Genomic DNA, 14,511 nt, shown 5'->3' on the forward strand with positions numbered 1-14,511 from the left:
CAATCAGGTGTTCTACCACAAAGCCACGTCAGGTCTATAAACTTGTTTGGAAAAACAGCCTATGCAGGCGTAATGACGGTGCAACGTCAATTGTGGTTGTGGTGCTGGCTATTTAATTTTACAAGAAAGCAATAAACACTACATATGTACTCCTCCGATACAGGCGTCATATCAGATTAACGTCTGTTGTTCCAGTGTTGGCTCCGGTTTTATAGCAGCCTAATAAAAATGACATCTGTATTCCTATGATTCAGCAAGCTATATTGAAGCATCGCTCGACCCCGGAAGAATACATTAACGAAAGTTACGTATGATATTCACATGATTGCACCATAAAGTGCACCTAGTTTCAATAATACTGGCGTATGTACTCTCACGTGAGGGCTGACGTTACTTCGCACCATAAGTTACCCTGTAAACGTCAGTGTTGCCGACGCCCCTGGTTAGCCCACGATGTGCAGACAGCTTACAAAAACACGTCGATCCACCTCGTAACGCTTCGATCAAAGCCATAAAATACAGCATACAAGCACTCGTTGACTGCTTCGCGTGAAACCAATTCCCAAAACGCGTGGGACCTGCCGAATTTTTAGGCAAGCGAGACTTCACTGAAATGACTCCCCTTTATTGCGCAAGAACTGCCAATGTAGCAAGGAACATATTCACTAATTTGGAATATTTGTATAGTTGGTCCCGTACGAGCTAAAGACTACAGCGTGACTATATGGCTAATGACATAATGCGGAGAGCAGGCTATGAGAAGTGCTTGCTGTTGTCTGCTGGTCGGCTCATGTCATTGTCTTAACATGCGCTGTTACATTTTCGATCGCATCGAAAATTTAAGAGCGCATATTTCACAAAACCAGCGAGAAACTTACATGCCCTCAGGCTCGAGCTAAACCGTCAAAATTTCATGGTATAGGATCGCCGGTGTATTTGCTCGGTAAGAAAGATGTCAGTACGAGCAGTCGCAAACATTAAAGACGTACCTAGATGCCAAGTTATCAAGATGCAGATTATCTTCATATTTTCAAGCTATGACTTCTTACCCATCTCAAAAATAAACATAGCTGGGCAGACCTACTAAACGCTGAGCATCTGTACATGGATGACAGGGAGAAAAAAATGCCCCCACCTCCCCGAAGGGAATTGTGAGAAAATGCGAATGCATTTCTTGCGCCGAGAGTACACGGCGTAGTAATTTTAATGGCGTAAAGCTGGACACACCGACGCGCTCAAGTGTCTCCCTTTTGGGCGCCTCTTTCAAAGAACGCTTCCTACGTGCGTTCGTAATCACCTCAGGGATGTTGCCACCGCCTTCAATGCAGCGCAAACGCGTTTAGAAGGCGCTGTTTTCAGGCTGTGCCAAGGCAGCACAAACGCGTTTCAAACGCACTGCATTGAGGCGGTGGCGCAGGGAGGAGAGAGAGCGAACGGCGAGAGAAGGAGCGGCGAAGCACTGCACCTACCCTCTCCTACACTCTCTCCACACACGCGGGAGCTCTGCCGAGCTCCCGCGATGCGAGCGCCCTCACACGCCAGAGCACGCTCCTCCTCTCCACTCAGCTACTCCGTCCGCACCACCTGCTCCGGTTGCTAGGGGCGAGGATAAGCGCGCGCGCCCGCAGCTGTTGCTATGGGAGAGGGAGTGAGAGCGGAGAGGCGCGCGGACAACGCCGGACGTCTGACATAGCCCGACTAAGAAATGCATTCGCATTTAAAAAATTGAAATATCGTCCAACATAAATCAAAATTTCTTGCTTCTTTCATCCTTGGCCACCGAGGCACAGAAATAGGAAAGGAAGGAAGAAGAGCTAAGCGGGGCTGAACACGCCGAGAGAGATGATGGTGATCAGGATGTTGTAGGTTGCCGGCGGATGTAGCCTTGCGAGATTTGCAGGCAATTGCCCCGCCCGGTTTCCTCCTTTCGGATTATGTTTAAGTGGGCGCGGGCAAGCAACGGGAGCATTGCAGCATTTTTTGTTCTTTACTGTTCATTGTTTTTTCCTTACTAGTGGAAGCTGAAGACGCCAGCACAGCTGGGAACAGACGTCGTCGTCTCCTCCTTAAGCGACCTTTCTTTCTTTCTTTCTTTCTTTCTTTCTTTCTTTCTTTCTTTCTTTCTTTCTTTCTTTCTTTCTTTCTTTCTTTCTTTCTTTCTTTCTTTCTTTCTTTCTTTCTTTCTTTCTTTCTTTGTGGTTTACCTTCAATGAATAAAAAGAAAGTATCTAGTAGGTTGCTAGAAACAATAACGGGGAAGAGAAAGACGATATAAAGCAAAATTAGACAGGTTCGCCAGAGCAAATATCCGTTTTGCTACCCTTCACCAAGGGTGGGGGTTAACTGAAAAAGATGGTTGATCTCTCCGTCATAGGAATCGGAATAACACGAAAGTAAAGCGTGCCCTTACAGAAGTGAATGAATGTTTACTGTACATTGATAAAAGAGAGTTTGCACAATGTATATTGATGTATGGCAGCTATAGCACCGTTTAACGTGGATGCACCCACTTTGATGATCGGTAGTACATCTCCATCCCGACGACTAACGTCCATGTTAAAGGATTAAAGAAACCCTTGTGGTAGCTGTAGTAGTTAACGGTGAAAGCTTAATCAGAGAATTAAGTGTGATAGCCAGCAGAGCGTCGCATATTGGACGCAGAACTTGGTCGCCATCCCGTGGCACCATGGCCGGACTAGAGAGAAACGCAAAGCGCGTCGTGCCGCCCCGGTAGCCAGGCCGCGATTTTTCACGGGGCGAGCGCGTGAGCGGAAAACGCGGCCTTGAGCGCATCGCAGAGCTATTTTAGGTTTCGATTAGTCTGATGGTATGAGCAAGGCCAACGCTTTTACGACGCTCGGGCTAAGATCGCCACCTCGCGGTGTGTTAAGGCATTGACAAAATTGAACTTCTATTGAAAACGCTACGAATGGGAGGACGTTAACGCGTTGCAGGTGCTAATCGTGGAAGCCACAGTAATGACGAATTACTTTACTTTACCGCTACCAGAGAGCAACACCACCCCGCCGAACGGGAGAGTGGTAGATATAAAAGACGCGTTTGTAAAGGCTCTAGAGTATGTGACCGTGGCGCAGTTGGTAGCGTGCCCGGCAGCTGTTGTTGCGGACCGAGTGGTCTCAGGTTTGATGTCTGTTGACGGAAAATTTTTTCTTTGCCATCTAATAGTGTATATTTTTTCGACGTCATTTCCGGGACGGAAATACGTCACTGAAGTCTTGGTGGACCCCGGCATTAAACACTTTCGTGTTAAAAAAATAGGGAAAGAGGGAATACTCTCACTCTAGCCGACAATCACTGCTGCTCAGAACACATGACAATATGACACTTGCCAGTACTACAGAGTGATTCATGCAGTCACCGCGACGTCGGCCTCTCCCTCCATGAGAATAGCCCGTACATAAATTACTTCGGCACTTGCACGGTTTCAAAAAAAGAAGAAGAAAAGAAAGCAAGAGAGCGCAGTTTGTTTAACGGTGGCAACGCGCTAACCACTTGTTGTAGCTACAGCTCGCTCACTTGAGAACGAGCTCTGGATTCCTGGTCCGGAGCAGGATGCCGATCTCCTCGAAAGTCAGGAAAAACAGCAGTTCTGGCGAAGGGAGCCTGCCTTCGTGAACCATGCGCAGCGCCAGCTGGTGGCACACGAGTCGCAGCTGGTGGAAGACGCGCACCGTAGCGGACTGCGAGGAACAGCACAAGTTTTAACACTGACGTCGGTTTCAGACCAACCAACGGCAACAAATGACCCTAATTTATGCCATACATGGTATCGGGTCTATAGAATGATAAAAAGGAAACCTTATTTTGCATGCGGGCTTCTTTCCGACACAGATTCGATTTTTTAAAACTTTCTTGCCTCATAATTACATATGCAGCTGTTATGCACATTATTAATAAAGCTTACAGACAACGAAGGCATAAAATTGTGCAGGAGTTCACCTATAGCATTACTTAAAGGTAAGGAATTGTGAATATTGAATTATTTTCGAAAGGCTGCGCTTTCTTATTACTGCAAGAGAAAAAACGAACACAGAAAAATCACAGGTTTCAGTCTCTGCGCGAGAGCTGAACGCACAAGTTTCACGTGTCGAACGTCATGGAGTCTTGGGAAACAGTAAAACCAATAAGTTTTGCTTTACGCATTACAACTAAGCTCGGAACCGGTAGCACCATCATCTGTCTTTTTTTTATTAGTTCGCACATTTACGTCGCAGTACATAATTAAAGAATTTACGTCATGTTATATCCTTCGGAAAGGCCTGCCAATAATGTTGTGAAACGCAGATCAGACAAGTGAAAATGCGATCGCGGTCATCAGAGGTCCAATATGAAGCTGCGCGTTTGTTGCTCTCAGGAAAGCAAGGTTGCAAATGCAAATATAGCGCAGTAGTGAACGCAGCGGTAATAGGACGAGCTAGTCATGCCAAGGCGAAGGCGAATGATGTCGAAAATGGTAGCGATGAGTTGTCTTTCGTTTGCTCTCGAGCTCTGCGGTGTAAGCAGAGGTGAAGTTGCGGAAATTCGACGTAAATGATGATTCGCGCTTGTATCCAGCATTCGCTTCGTCACGAAAGAGTGAGAAATCATGTGGCATCTAAGACGTAGAATTTAAGTTCACGTCATGCTTATAGCATAACGTCATTCATATAGTATAGTTAATTTTGTCACATAACAATTGGAAATGCGGGTGTCGCAGTCCATTTAGTAGCAAAAGATAAGGTTGGAACATAGCGTAATCATAATTACGATGAGAATGTACAGGTCTTAATGGCGCAACGGCCATGTGTGGCATATCAGCTAACCAGCCCTTGTGTAGCCTATATGTAGCAGTGTTTTCATACTGCTTCGATGAATCATGGCGCCCCATAGATGCTTAGCATTGCAAATTCACGGCGATGGGCCTTCGTGGCCACCTTTAGTACAATAATGCGTCGAATCATATTTTCCTATCTTTACCATTTAATACGTACCTTTGCCGCCTCTCGAGCAGCAACGCCGCTTTGTGCCATTGGTGTCACCAGCTTCAACATGATCCTGTAAATGAGAGTGCAGAATGCTGCAGGGAGTCTAACTGAAACCTTTTAGTTATAGTGTCTCGTTGCCCCTATCACTATCGATCCCATCTCCATCTAAAGAACTTGCAAGACGTTCGTTCGCTTTGTTGCTTAACCTTCCTTGCAAGGTATTGTCGTTCTAGAGCGGCCACCGGCACCGCTGGCCACTGAATCCGAGCGGGGAAATGTTCAGGATTACTGAGCTTCAGGAGCTGCGCATTCAGTGACGCACATTCATCCAAGTTCTGTTCTCCTGAGTGACGTCACGAGGCCCTCTCTAGCGCGCACTCTGGTGCACGTGGTTCACTTCCCTCAGTCATGTGTTTAACTCGTGTTCCCTTTTTTTCTTCTTTTTTTCCTCTCCCCCCATTGATGTGTTTAACTCCCCCAAGCCTCCTCCTCTACTCTAACTCTATCTTCTCCTATACTTTTCTCCCCTTTCCCCCCAGGTGTCGCGGTTGTGGTGTCCTCGCCTGAGAGACTACTGCGTCACTTACCCCCATTCTTCACCTAATTTTCCCAAATAAAGAATCTCTATGTCAGAGCGGCAGTATACGGAATTTACAGTGTGAACGTGGAACACACCTTTCACAGTGCGTTTGCGGTGTAAGTTCTTCACAGTATGAGCTCACACCACCATTCGGTCAAGCGTGGCCCGATACCAAATACTGATTGGTCAAACTGTAACTCATGCAATATGGGGTATTCCCGTGATGTCACCGTAAGCCACTTTGTCGTACGATTTGCGCGAGAGAGATAGATGAAAAAAGGAAGGCCGGGAGGTTAACCAGATATTAGCATCTGGTTTGCTACCCAGCACTGGGGTGGGGATACAGGTGCAAGAAAGAGGGTCTAGAGATAGAGAGAGAGAGGGAGAGGGGGAAATAGAGGAGGAAAAAAAACACACGTACACACACAGATTAAAAAACAACAACACACACAGGAAGGGCGTTCTGGTTACAATCGTTCAGAAAGGCCGGTCGATCGGAAGAAGCCCAGTAGCGCTTGCATGACCTTTTTCTGCGACGTTGCGTCCTGTCGATGGCGTAGATTCGCAGTTTCCGTTGTGCTTCTGGAGCTTAAGAGACTGAGATAATGCACATCAAGTGTTCGCTTTGCTGCTAGTACAACAAAATGGCAGTCTTCGACGACGTTTCAGCACGCGTTCATATATAAACAGTGCAGCGTGTTACACCATGTCATACTCGTCCGCATGGGAGTCGCCTCAGCTAGCGCGTGAAAACTTGTTGCCGACATTCCTGGAGAAACATTGTGGGCCATTGCAAATCCAATCAGGGCTGTAATTTTAGCCTCACTTGACTTATCGTCAACATTTAAATGCAAATAGCATTTCTTTGGCTTGCACGACAGATTTTGGATGGCTGCGCAGTCCGCCTTCCAGCATAACGTCATCCACTCAGTCAAGCACTTGCCTACACACACACGAGTGAAGTGAGCGCCCATCACATGTATGCCGGAGAAGCATAATATTTTTAACAACGCGCCAACGGGGGGATTCGAGCCCTGCGACTGCGTAGTCAGTGAGAACCAATCCTCCTAGGTTAAAACCTAAAAAAAAGTCACAGTTTCGAGCAAGGGCGAAGCAATGAATGGGATAGCAACAAATTGGAATGTCACTCGAAGAACGGCAAGCAGCTAGATACTTGCAGCGCGCCGTTCAAGTGCGAAGGACGCACGAAAAGAGCGCACACAGCACGAGCGCGAACTTACAACGGTCACAGCTCGACATAGGCAGCGCGCTGCTCAAACACAGGGAAGGACGTCCGAAAAGAACTCAAAGGTATACATAGTAAAACAGACTGGTGGGCTGGTTGGTACAGCATATCGAAGACTTAGCGCACGAAAACACAAGAACACAAGAAGGGCACGAGGACGTGCGCTAAGTGGTATACACAGGCCAAGCGCGAACAAACAACTGTCACAGTTGTTACTTCCTCGTGTTTGAGCAGCGCACTGCAATCAAACGCTCTTATATTTTTTCCTTGAAAAGTGCGGCATGTGGAGTCACCCCTCCGTGTCTCCTGCCGCGCGGTGGCACTCGAGGCATTGTTTACCTAAAGTCCCTCTATCTTTTAAAAGTAGCGAAAGGTCTTGATCCAGCCGCCGCGCTCTGCGATAGGTCGGTTGGCGACACGTGACCTTTTCGTCTTCGCGCCCCGCCCAAAGGGTCCAGCGGCGGCAGCGCTGTGCCGGCGATAGGTACGGATCTCTGTGTTTTCAAGCGTGGAGTGGCTCGATTTTAGCAAGTAGAGAGTACTTCACGAGCCTTGCAAACTAGAAGCGTTTATGTACCTGAAATTCAGTGGACACAGGAATTCCGCGTTTGAATTTAATGTTTGGAGCGTGACGTGCTATAGTATGTCGGGTCTCTGTGCCTTCGGTTGCCTCCCCGCGCGGAGGACAGAAAAAAGCTTTTTTTTTTGTTCCTCGCGGTAACAAAAACATATGCTGAAGGAAGGCCCAACAAAATCAGTCGCAAGAAATTTGTGCCCACAGAAAACACCTGGCTATGCGAACTAAGTGATTTTGTCATGGTTAAAACTTCAAGCAGCCTTTCGGCTGGCCGGCGAGCTTTTGTTCGTGCATACGCATGAGCATTATCTTAGCAACGATATTATTCCTTTGACGCTCTTTATGCCGTATATTTGTGCATAGTAGTCAATGCAGAGTCACACCCCGTATCTCTAACATTAAATTGCTCGGAACCCAATAAAGCTGCCTTTTTTTTCTCACCGGGGGGGCTTCAACACCACTGTGATGAGTGAAGTGCGCGTTCGAATTGTGCGCCTTTGAAAAATGCGCAACATGAAAAGAAGAAGACTAGCGCGCGCAAACGGTGGCCAACGAAGACGACGACGTCGAAACAACGTCCAGCACGAGAGCACGTGGCGCAAACGTTTGACGTGCAAGTGGCCCAATAAGAAAACAACACGGATCATTTCAGTGGCCAATCACTTGCCAACACCGAGATCCAGCAATCTCCAATGAGGAGTGGACAAGTGTGCCCGAGGGCAGAAAAAGCCTGGCCTCAGAGGGTTCCGGGGGAGTTCGAGGATACGTGGCGAAGAGAAGGTTGTCACCGGACCGGGCGCTGAAGACGGGCAGTCGGGTTGCGGACCCGAGCCTCCAGGGCTTCAACCGGCCGGAGCATCCTGCCGCCTCGCTCCTGTGCGACGAGACCTTAACCATGGTACTCGAACACTACCTCAAGGCCTGCGGAGTTCGAGTCCGACAGGCAAGCAGCAGCAGTTGGGCTACGGGCCCGAGCTGTGCACCCCAGTGCCTGGGCCTGCTCCTCCGGGCATCTCAAGGGGTCGCCCAGTAGCCACCTTTTCCACGTCGCAGCCAGCCAGCCCGCGTCCACTCCACAAGCGGCAGCCACAACGTTCCGGTTTCTCAAAGGTCAGCCAGCATAAACGACATGGTGAGACTGACCACCAGTTATTCCGCTGCTCCGCCGCTCGTCCGCGATGAACTGTAAAGCTTAGTTTGAGTCTCTGAACTTTCATTTAGCTTGTCGTTAGGAGTGTTTTATTGTGTGCATTGACTCTTTTTGTAAAATGTTTAATTTTATGTAGATAGATAGTTGTTACGCTTTATTTGTTTATTAAATGTTTTGTGTGGTTTCTGTTAAACCGACGGCTTTGTCCTTAATAAAGCTCTTCGACGCTCAAGTCTTAGAGAGCTGTCGTAAAGAGAAAAAGAACCTGCATCACAACTACAAGCTCACAGGGAAATGAGCATTTGGGATTAGTTTTTTGCCACACCTTGCCGTGTTTTGCCGCACATTCCGCGTAATGTTTTCCCTAGAGGATCACAATGCTTTTGAGAAGTTCGAATAAATTATAGTGCAAGACACTGGGAGGAAAAAACTGAAACCGTATATGCCGCACCAAGCATCTTTGCTAATTTTCCAAGGCAGAAGGAACGGAAGCCACCCTGCAAGCGAATGAGGGGGGATCAATGCTCACAACAAAACTTCCAAAGAAAAAGTTTCTTATGAATTCATGCGACAAAACCCAGTTTTTCAATAACTGCTCTTTTGTTCTCTTGCATCTCTACAAAAAGCCACCTAACTCAGATTTTCTGGTTGTAGTCTGGTTTTAGGGCCTGTACGTGTATACATACCCCAAATTTATTTGAAATTGCATTGGGTAACATTGCAACGTACCTTTATATCTTCGGGACACGGAGGCAGCGGGGGTAGTAAAAGGGTGATGGCTTTGGATAAATGCACGTTGTTAAAAACAGTTAAACATTAAAATAGGCGAGACACTAGTGGGCAGGCTATATTTCCGAGATCTTGAAAGGCACTCAAGTTGCTGATATTCCTCAAATGCAGTGCAACTGCATTTGTGGAATATTTCTTCTTCTCGTAAGTAAACCTCTTAGAGTATAAACAAAATAAGCTTAGTTAAAAATACCGTGTAACTGTGGGAAGACTTCCGAACGCTGACAAACACAGTCAAACCAATAATAGCGCGTATTTTGCGCTACGCAATACAAGAGCGCTAGGTGCCTGATGAAGTTTCCGAAAGTAGCAGTGCGCCCACTACCTGCCTATTTTATTCGAACTAGAAAACAAGCACTTCTAACTCACCCAAGCACCACCTCTTCTTCAAGTTACGCTGAATGTCAAAACACGCAAAAACATGACATCTGCTGTGGGGAACCCGCTCGGAACCTGCTCGGAAACGCACGCGTTTTATTTCAATATTTAACGTGCTCGTTAAAGTTATTGTCCCTGTACTTTGATAACTGATGAGCATCTTGGGCCACAAATATTAATAATTTAACGGTTCAAGAGAGCACCGAATTCGGTTTCAGGCGCCCGCAATATGCACGGGAGCGAGCGGTGCGTCGTCTGCTATCGCTGCTCCTTGGACCCCTCGAGAGGGCGCGCGTGTAGTTGTCGCTACCTTTAAAAATATAGGGACCTTATGTTTACCTAGAGTTACTGTGTATACTACCTTTAGGTAGCACCCGTAGGGAGCATATACAATAACTCTGTTTACCCGGCGTTCCACATCGTGAGTCGCTAGAGGAATAGGCCACTTTTAGTGCGCGTCTCAAGGGCAGTTTTCAAACTGAAACAAAATCTAGGAGCGCTGCTTAAAAGCGCGCCCTTCGGGCAATTTCGCGGGTGATACAGCACACGCTATATAAATAGCATGCTGTCAGTATTCCAAAGAACGGATGGCGCGTGGCCGAATTGTCTAGCGCACTGCGCTGCGGAGTGAGGTGTCGCACGTTCGAATCGCGGTGGGGCGCTTTGGACTCTTTTTCTTCCGATTTATTTTTCCTTCTGGCTTTTATTTATATGTACATACTTGTGCATACCCGGGACATTACGGCGACGGCAACGGCAAAAACCCGCCGAGAGTGTCCGTATAATCGCTATTGCAATATAAACCAAGCTCCGCTCACAGTCATCGCTTTCACAACAAAAAACACAATTTGTATAGATGCGTCATCCCATTATGATTGGTATTTTCTCTGATGTCAGACAATTTTGCCTGTTCAAGATCGATTATTTTGCCGCGTAGATATGCATTTGCGTCGCTGGTTTGCGACGCCACCGACGCACGTCTCATTAAACGCGATAAAGCCTTTAAATCCACCGGGAGCCGATTTCGCGTGGATCGTCATGAGCCGTGCTGCGCATGCGCGAGGATCAGTGATGTCACACAGCTGGCTCACCGGAGCCGGCATCTCATGCACTCTCCGCCACCGCCGCGCGCGGCTCGCCGCTGCTTGTCTGCGCGTTCGGGAGGAGTGGCGTCGTAGCCGCGGCAGACGTATTGGCGCCAGCGCGCGCGCAGCTATTCCCCTTCGCTGTGCAGTCGCCGTCCGACACTGTGTTGGAGCCGCTTGATAGCGCCTCTGACTGGCGTTTGCAGGTGGGTAACGCCACGGAGAAGGAGAGCGCAAATGCTGCTCAACGGCGCAGAAGAGCCGAGAAGCTTATCTAATCGGATCCCGAAGTAGTTGCCTGGCAATTAGCGGTTCAGCGAACGAAGAATGAACAGAAGAAGGCTAATAATCTTAGACAATCTGGAAAGCTAAGAGTAATCAGCTGAACCTTTGCTAACGCTACGTATATCCTGGCATAGCGGAGCTAAGCCACTGCAAATTTTTTTCTATCATTGCTATGCTAAATATATGTATACACCACACATCACCACACATGCGTAGTGATGTGTGGTGCCACACATCACCAGCCAGCATTTGTGCTGTTGACTGCATATACTTATACACTTTTAACTGTTTCAAGGTATCTAATATACAAAGCTGTTCATCATCAGCCCCTTGGTGCTCCAGCAGTTCTCTGAGTTTCGCGTTTTCAACAAAATAGGTGTTAAACAATCGTGCTTGGGGTTCAACGTTTCGAATATCCATACCTGACCTCCACATGCTATAAACACCTGGAAGTATAAACGACGTCATACGGGACATTCTTTCCTTGAAAAGGCAGGAAACATATACCGCAGGCGTCAATTGGAAGCTCCGTCTTCAGCGTTCTTTGCAGGGCATCCCAATAAAAGACAGCATCCTAACAGTCAATAAAAACACGTTCTACTGCTCCTGGTTTGTGACACAAAAGACAATTCTTTCCCCACGGCACAAACACACCTCGTTGTTAAAGCCATGTTTTCACAAGTAGTGTTCCCGTGAGAATAGGCCATGCGCCCATGCTTACCCAATGCGAACTGAACGACCGAAAAAATTATAGTGAAGTAGTACATTTGCTATGGGCACTTCATTGAAATATTTTGTGTTAGGAGACTAAAAGCGATCTGCTGGACAACGCGTAAGGTCGATATCAGGAATTGCAAATTTCCGGAAAATTCCGACTTCGAGAAAACTTAATTCCTAAACCGCGTTGCCATAATCGTGTGATGGTCCTTTCATTGGGCCGTTCTACAGGCTGAAGAACGCTCGAAAGGACATGAAAGACGCTATGCCGTTCAGCCCGACAACAGCGTTCCGGGGACGGCCGCTGCTGGGATATACGGCTCTGGGCCGGACTGGAGAGGCGCACGGGCGTTCCGCACGCCTCTCCAGTCCGGTCGTGCTTTACTTTAGGAGGGAGCATTTTGCAATGTGAAAGAAAGAAAGAAAGAAACAAAAAAAGAAAGAAAGAAAGAAAGAAAGAAAGAAAGAAAGAAAGAAAGAAAGAAAGAAAGGAAAGCCATAGGCTTCGCTCACCCACATTTCCCCGATTGGGCAAGGGCTCCCGATTTTTTTTCTTATTATTCAGGAGCTTTGAACACGATACCAATAAAGGCTCAGATATCACACATTTGAGGGTGTCTAGTCAAGGAACAAAGATTTCCTAGTCTTCCATTGATTGTGGCCTTATGAGAGGCGTAATACTGTGCATAGAATTTAAGCTCACCTGTGTGCTCCTGAGGGTTAAAAACCGAACAGTAACACAGGGAAGTACGCAGCAGAAGGGTACGCATTTAGGCCAAGGAGGCAATGTTTTTTAAACCACCTTGATTTGGGCTGGTTCGTTCATGGTTATATGTAGGAAACAGCGCCATAAGACAGAACGAGATGAAAGAACTCAGACCACTGCGTTGACTAACAATCAAGTGTTTAATATTTCAGGCAGCATATATACTCAACCACTTAAAAAAAAGCAAACAAACAAAATAAAGCGTTATAATATATATGCTGCCTGAAAGAATAAACGCTTGGTTGTTAGCACTGTAATCTGAGTTCTTTTGTTTCGTCCTCTCTTATGGCACTGTTTCCTGCATATAAGAAAGTACACCATTATGCTTACCTTCGAAAGATTGAAATGCCGGGAGGTGTAGTGGAAAGTCTCTGTGTAGCAGCCGATGTTTCTGCACTGACATGGGCTGCCCGTGCTGCAGCCTAGAATGCGGCGATAAAGACAAACAAGGCAACGAATCATTTTGATTCACGAAGGATGTTCTAACTTCTAAGGGATGGAGAATTTGATAATATAATAATAACTGTTGGGGTTTAACGTCCCAATACCACCATACGATTATGAGAGACGCCGTAGTGGAGGGCTCCGGAAATTTCGACCTCTTGGGGTTCTTTAACGTGCACCTAAATACTATAAGTACACGGGCCTCAAGCATTTTCGCGATGGACAATTTAAAGGACGTCGTTGCGAAGGAAAAGCCAACTTTCTTACTAATTATAAAGAAACAAACAAAAAACAAAGAACAAAACACGAGCGAAGACATGATCTCCTGTCCCTTGGACCGCCTGGATAGCTTATGAAAATAATAAGCATTTTTTTCTGAGCTCACACCTCGCTATGCCAAACTTATTCGGAAAGAGTCTTCCTGCTCAAAGGCCTTCCGAGCACCCGCGTTTTTTAGGGGCGAATCCCCTTAGGGTCGAGGCTTCTCCGTTGTTGTTCGTTGCCCGTGCTCACGGCACAGCACCGTGTAAAATCGAACCAGCAGGTTTAACAATAGACTAAAATCATAATTGCGACGAAGCAATATAAAACACCTACAAGCATAGACCCTTTATTGTAGCCGGTGACTTCAACGTACACATTATGGACCTTAGGACCTAGCTCTGTCATCTACTCTCACGGTCGGCCTTCAGGGTATATAGAAAACCGTTGCTATAGTCGAAACAAATATGTGTGTACGTGAATAAGAAATAAGGTTTACAATAGACGAACATCAATAATGATTGTGATGGAACAATATAAAACGCTTACAAGCACACACCCTTTATACTAGCCGGCGACTTCAACGTGGACATTATGGACCTTAGGACCTAACTTTATGTCACTTTATGTCACGCAATTTACATTATACGGGGCAACGCTCGGGTAACGTACGGTTACTCACCCATACGGTACCCAGAGCTTCGCCCACTCGTCATGATTAACTTCGTGGAGATGCGTGGATGTTTTTTGTCCTCCTTGGTATTAGGCCTCTAAACATTCGCTGGGAGACCCTCAGACGGCTTACCACAATCCCGTAATAGAGTACATGGTACTCTAAATTGTCAGTCATTGTTAATGGCACGACCATGAAGTGACAGTTGTCCCGCGTTAGTTATAGCTGCCCTTCTTCCCCGTCCCCTTACCAATGTGTACAGGCCAGAGCAAACTACAGCACATGCTTACCAGTCTGCCTTTCAACAAACCTCTCTCTGTTCAGGTTCTCCCCCTATTGAAGTGCAGCTACAGATGTGCGACTAATATCTGTGTTCCTTTAGGTTCATTCCAGGCGGTGAAAGCGTACTTACTTTTAGGGACTTGACGAGAGACGAAGGATCCAGTGACCATGGCTTGGTGTAGACGTCGAACTAAAGAGCAAGACAGAGATTACGTTGTCACCACGTTAGTCTAATTATATAATGGTGAGAACATGCTAATATTGTCACCAAGACGGTACTCCCGTGGTCATGC

At 46.9% G+C, this 14,511-nt stretch overlaps 1 protein-coding gene across 1 annotated transcript in view; it reads right to left on the bottom strand.

Moving 5' to 3' along the window:
* LOC119385613 (uncharacterized phosphotransferase YvkC) overlaps nt 1-14,511 on the bottom strand; it is a 156,698-nt gene that overhangs the window by 20,278 nt on the left and 121,909 nt on the right. The window contains exons 29-32 of the mRNA XM_049414037.1: nt 14,349-14,408; nt 12,889-12,980; nt 4,992-5,055; nt 3,538-3,701 (exon numbers count right to left, since the gene is read on the bottom strand). Of these exons, the coding sequence (XP_049269994.1) occupies nt 3,538-3,701; nt 4,992-5,055; nt 12,889-12,980; nt 14,349-14,408 (380 nt within the window). The remainder of the gene's footprint in view (nt 1-3,537; nt 3,702-4,991; nt 5,056-12,888; nt 12,981-14,348; nt 14,409-14,511) is intronic.

Source organism: Rhipicephalus sanguineus, chromosome 3, assembly GCF_013339695.2.
Source record: "Rhipicephalus sanguineus isolate Rsan-2018 chromosome 3, BIME_Rsan_1.4, whole genome shotgun sequence".
NCBI lineage: Eukaryota > Metazoa > Arthropoda > Arachnida > Ixodida > Ixodidae > Rhipicephalus > Rhipicephalus sanguineus.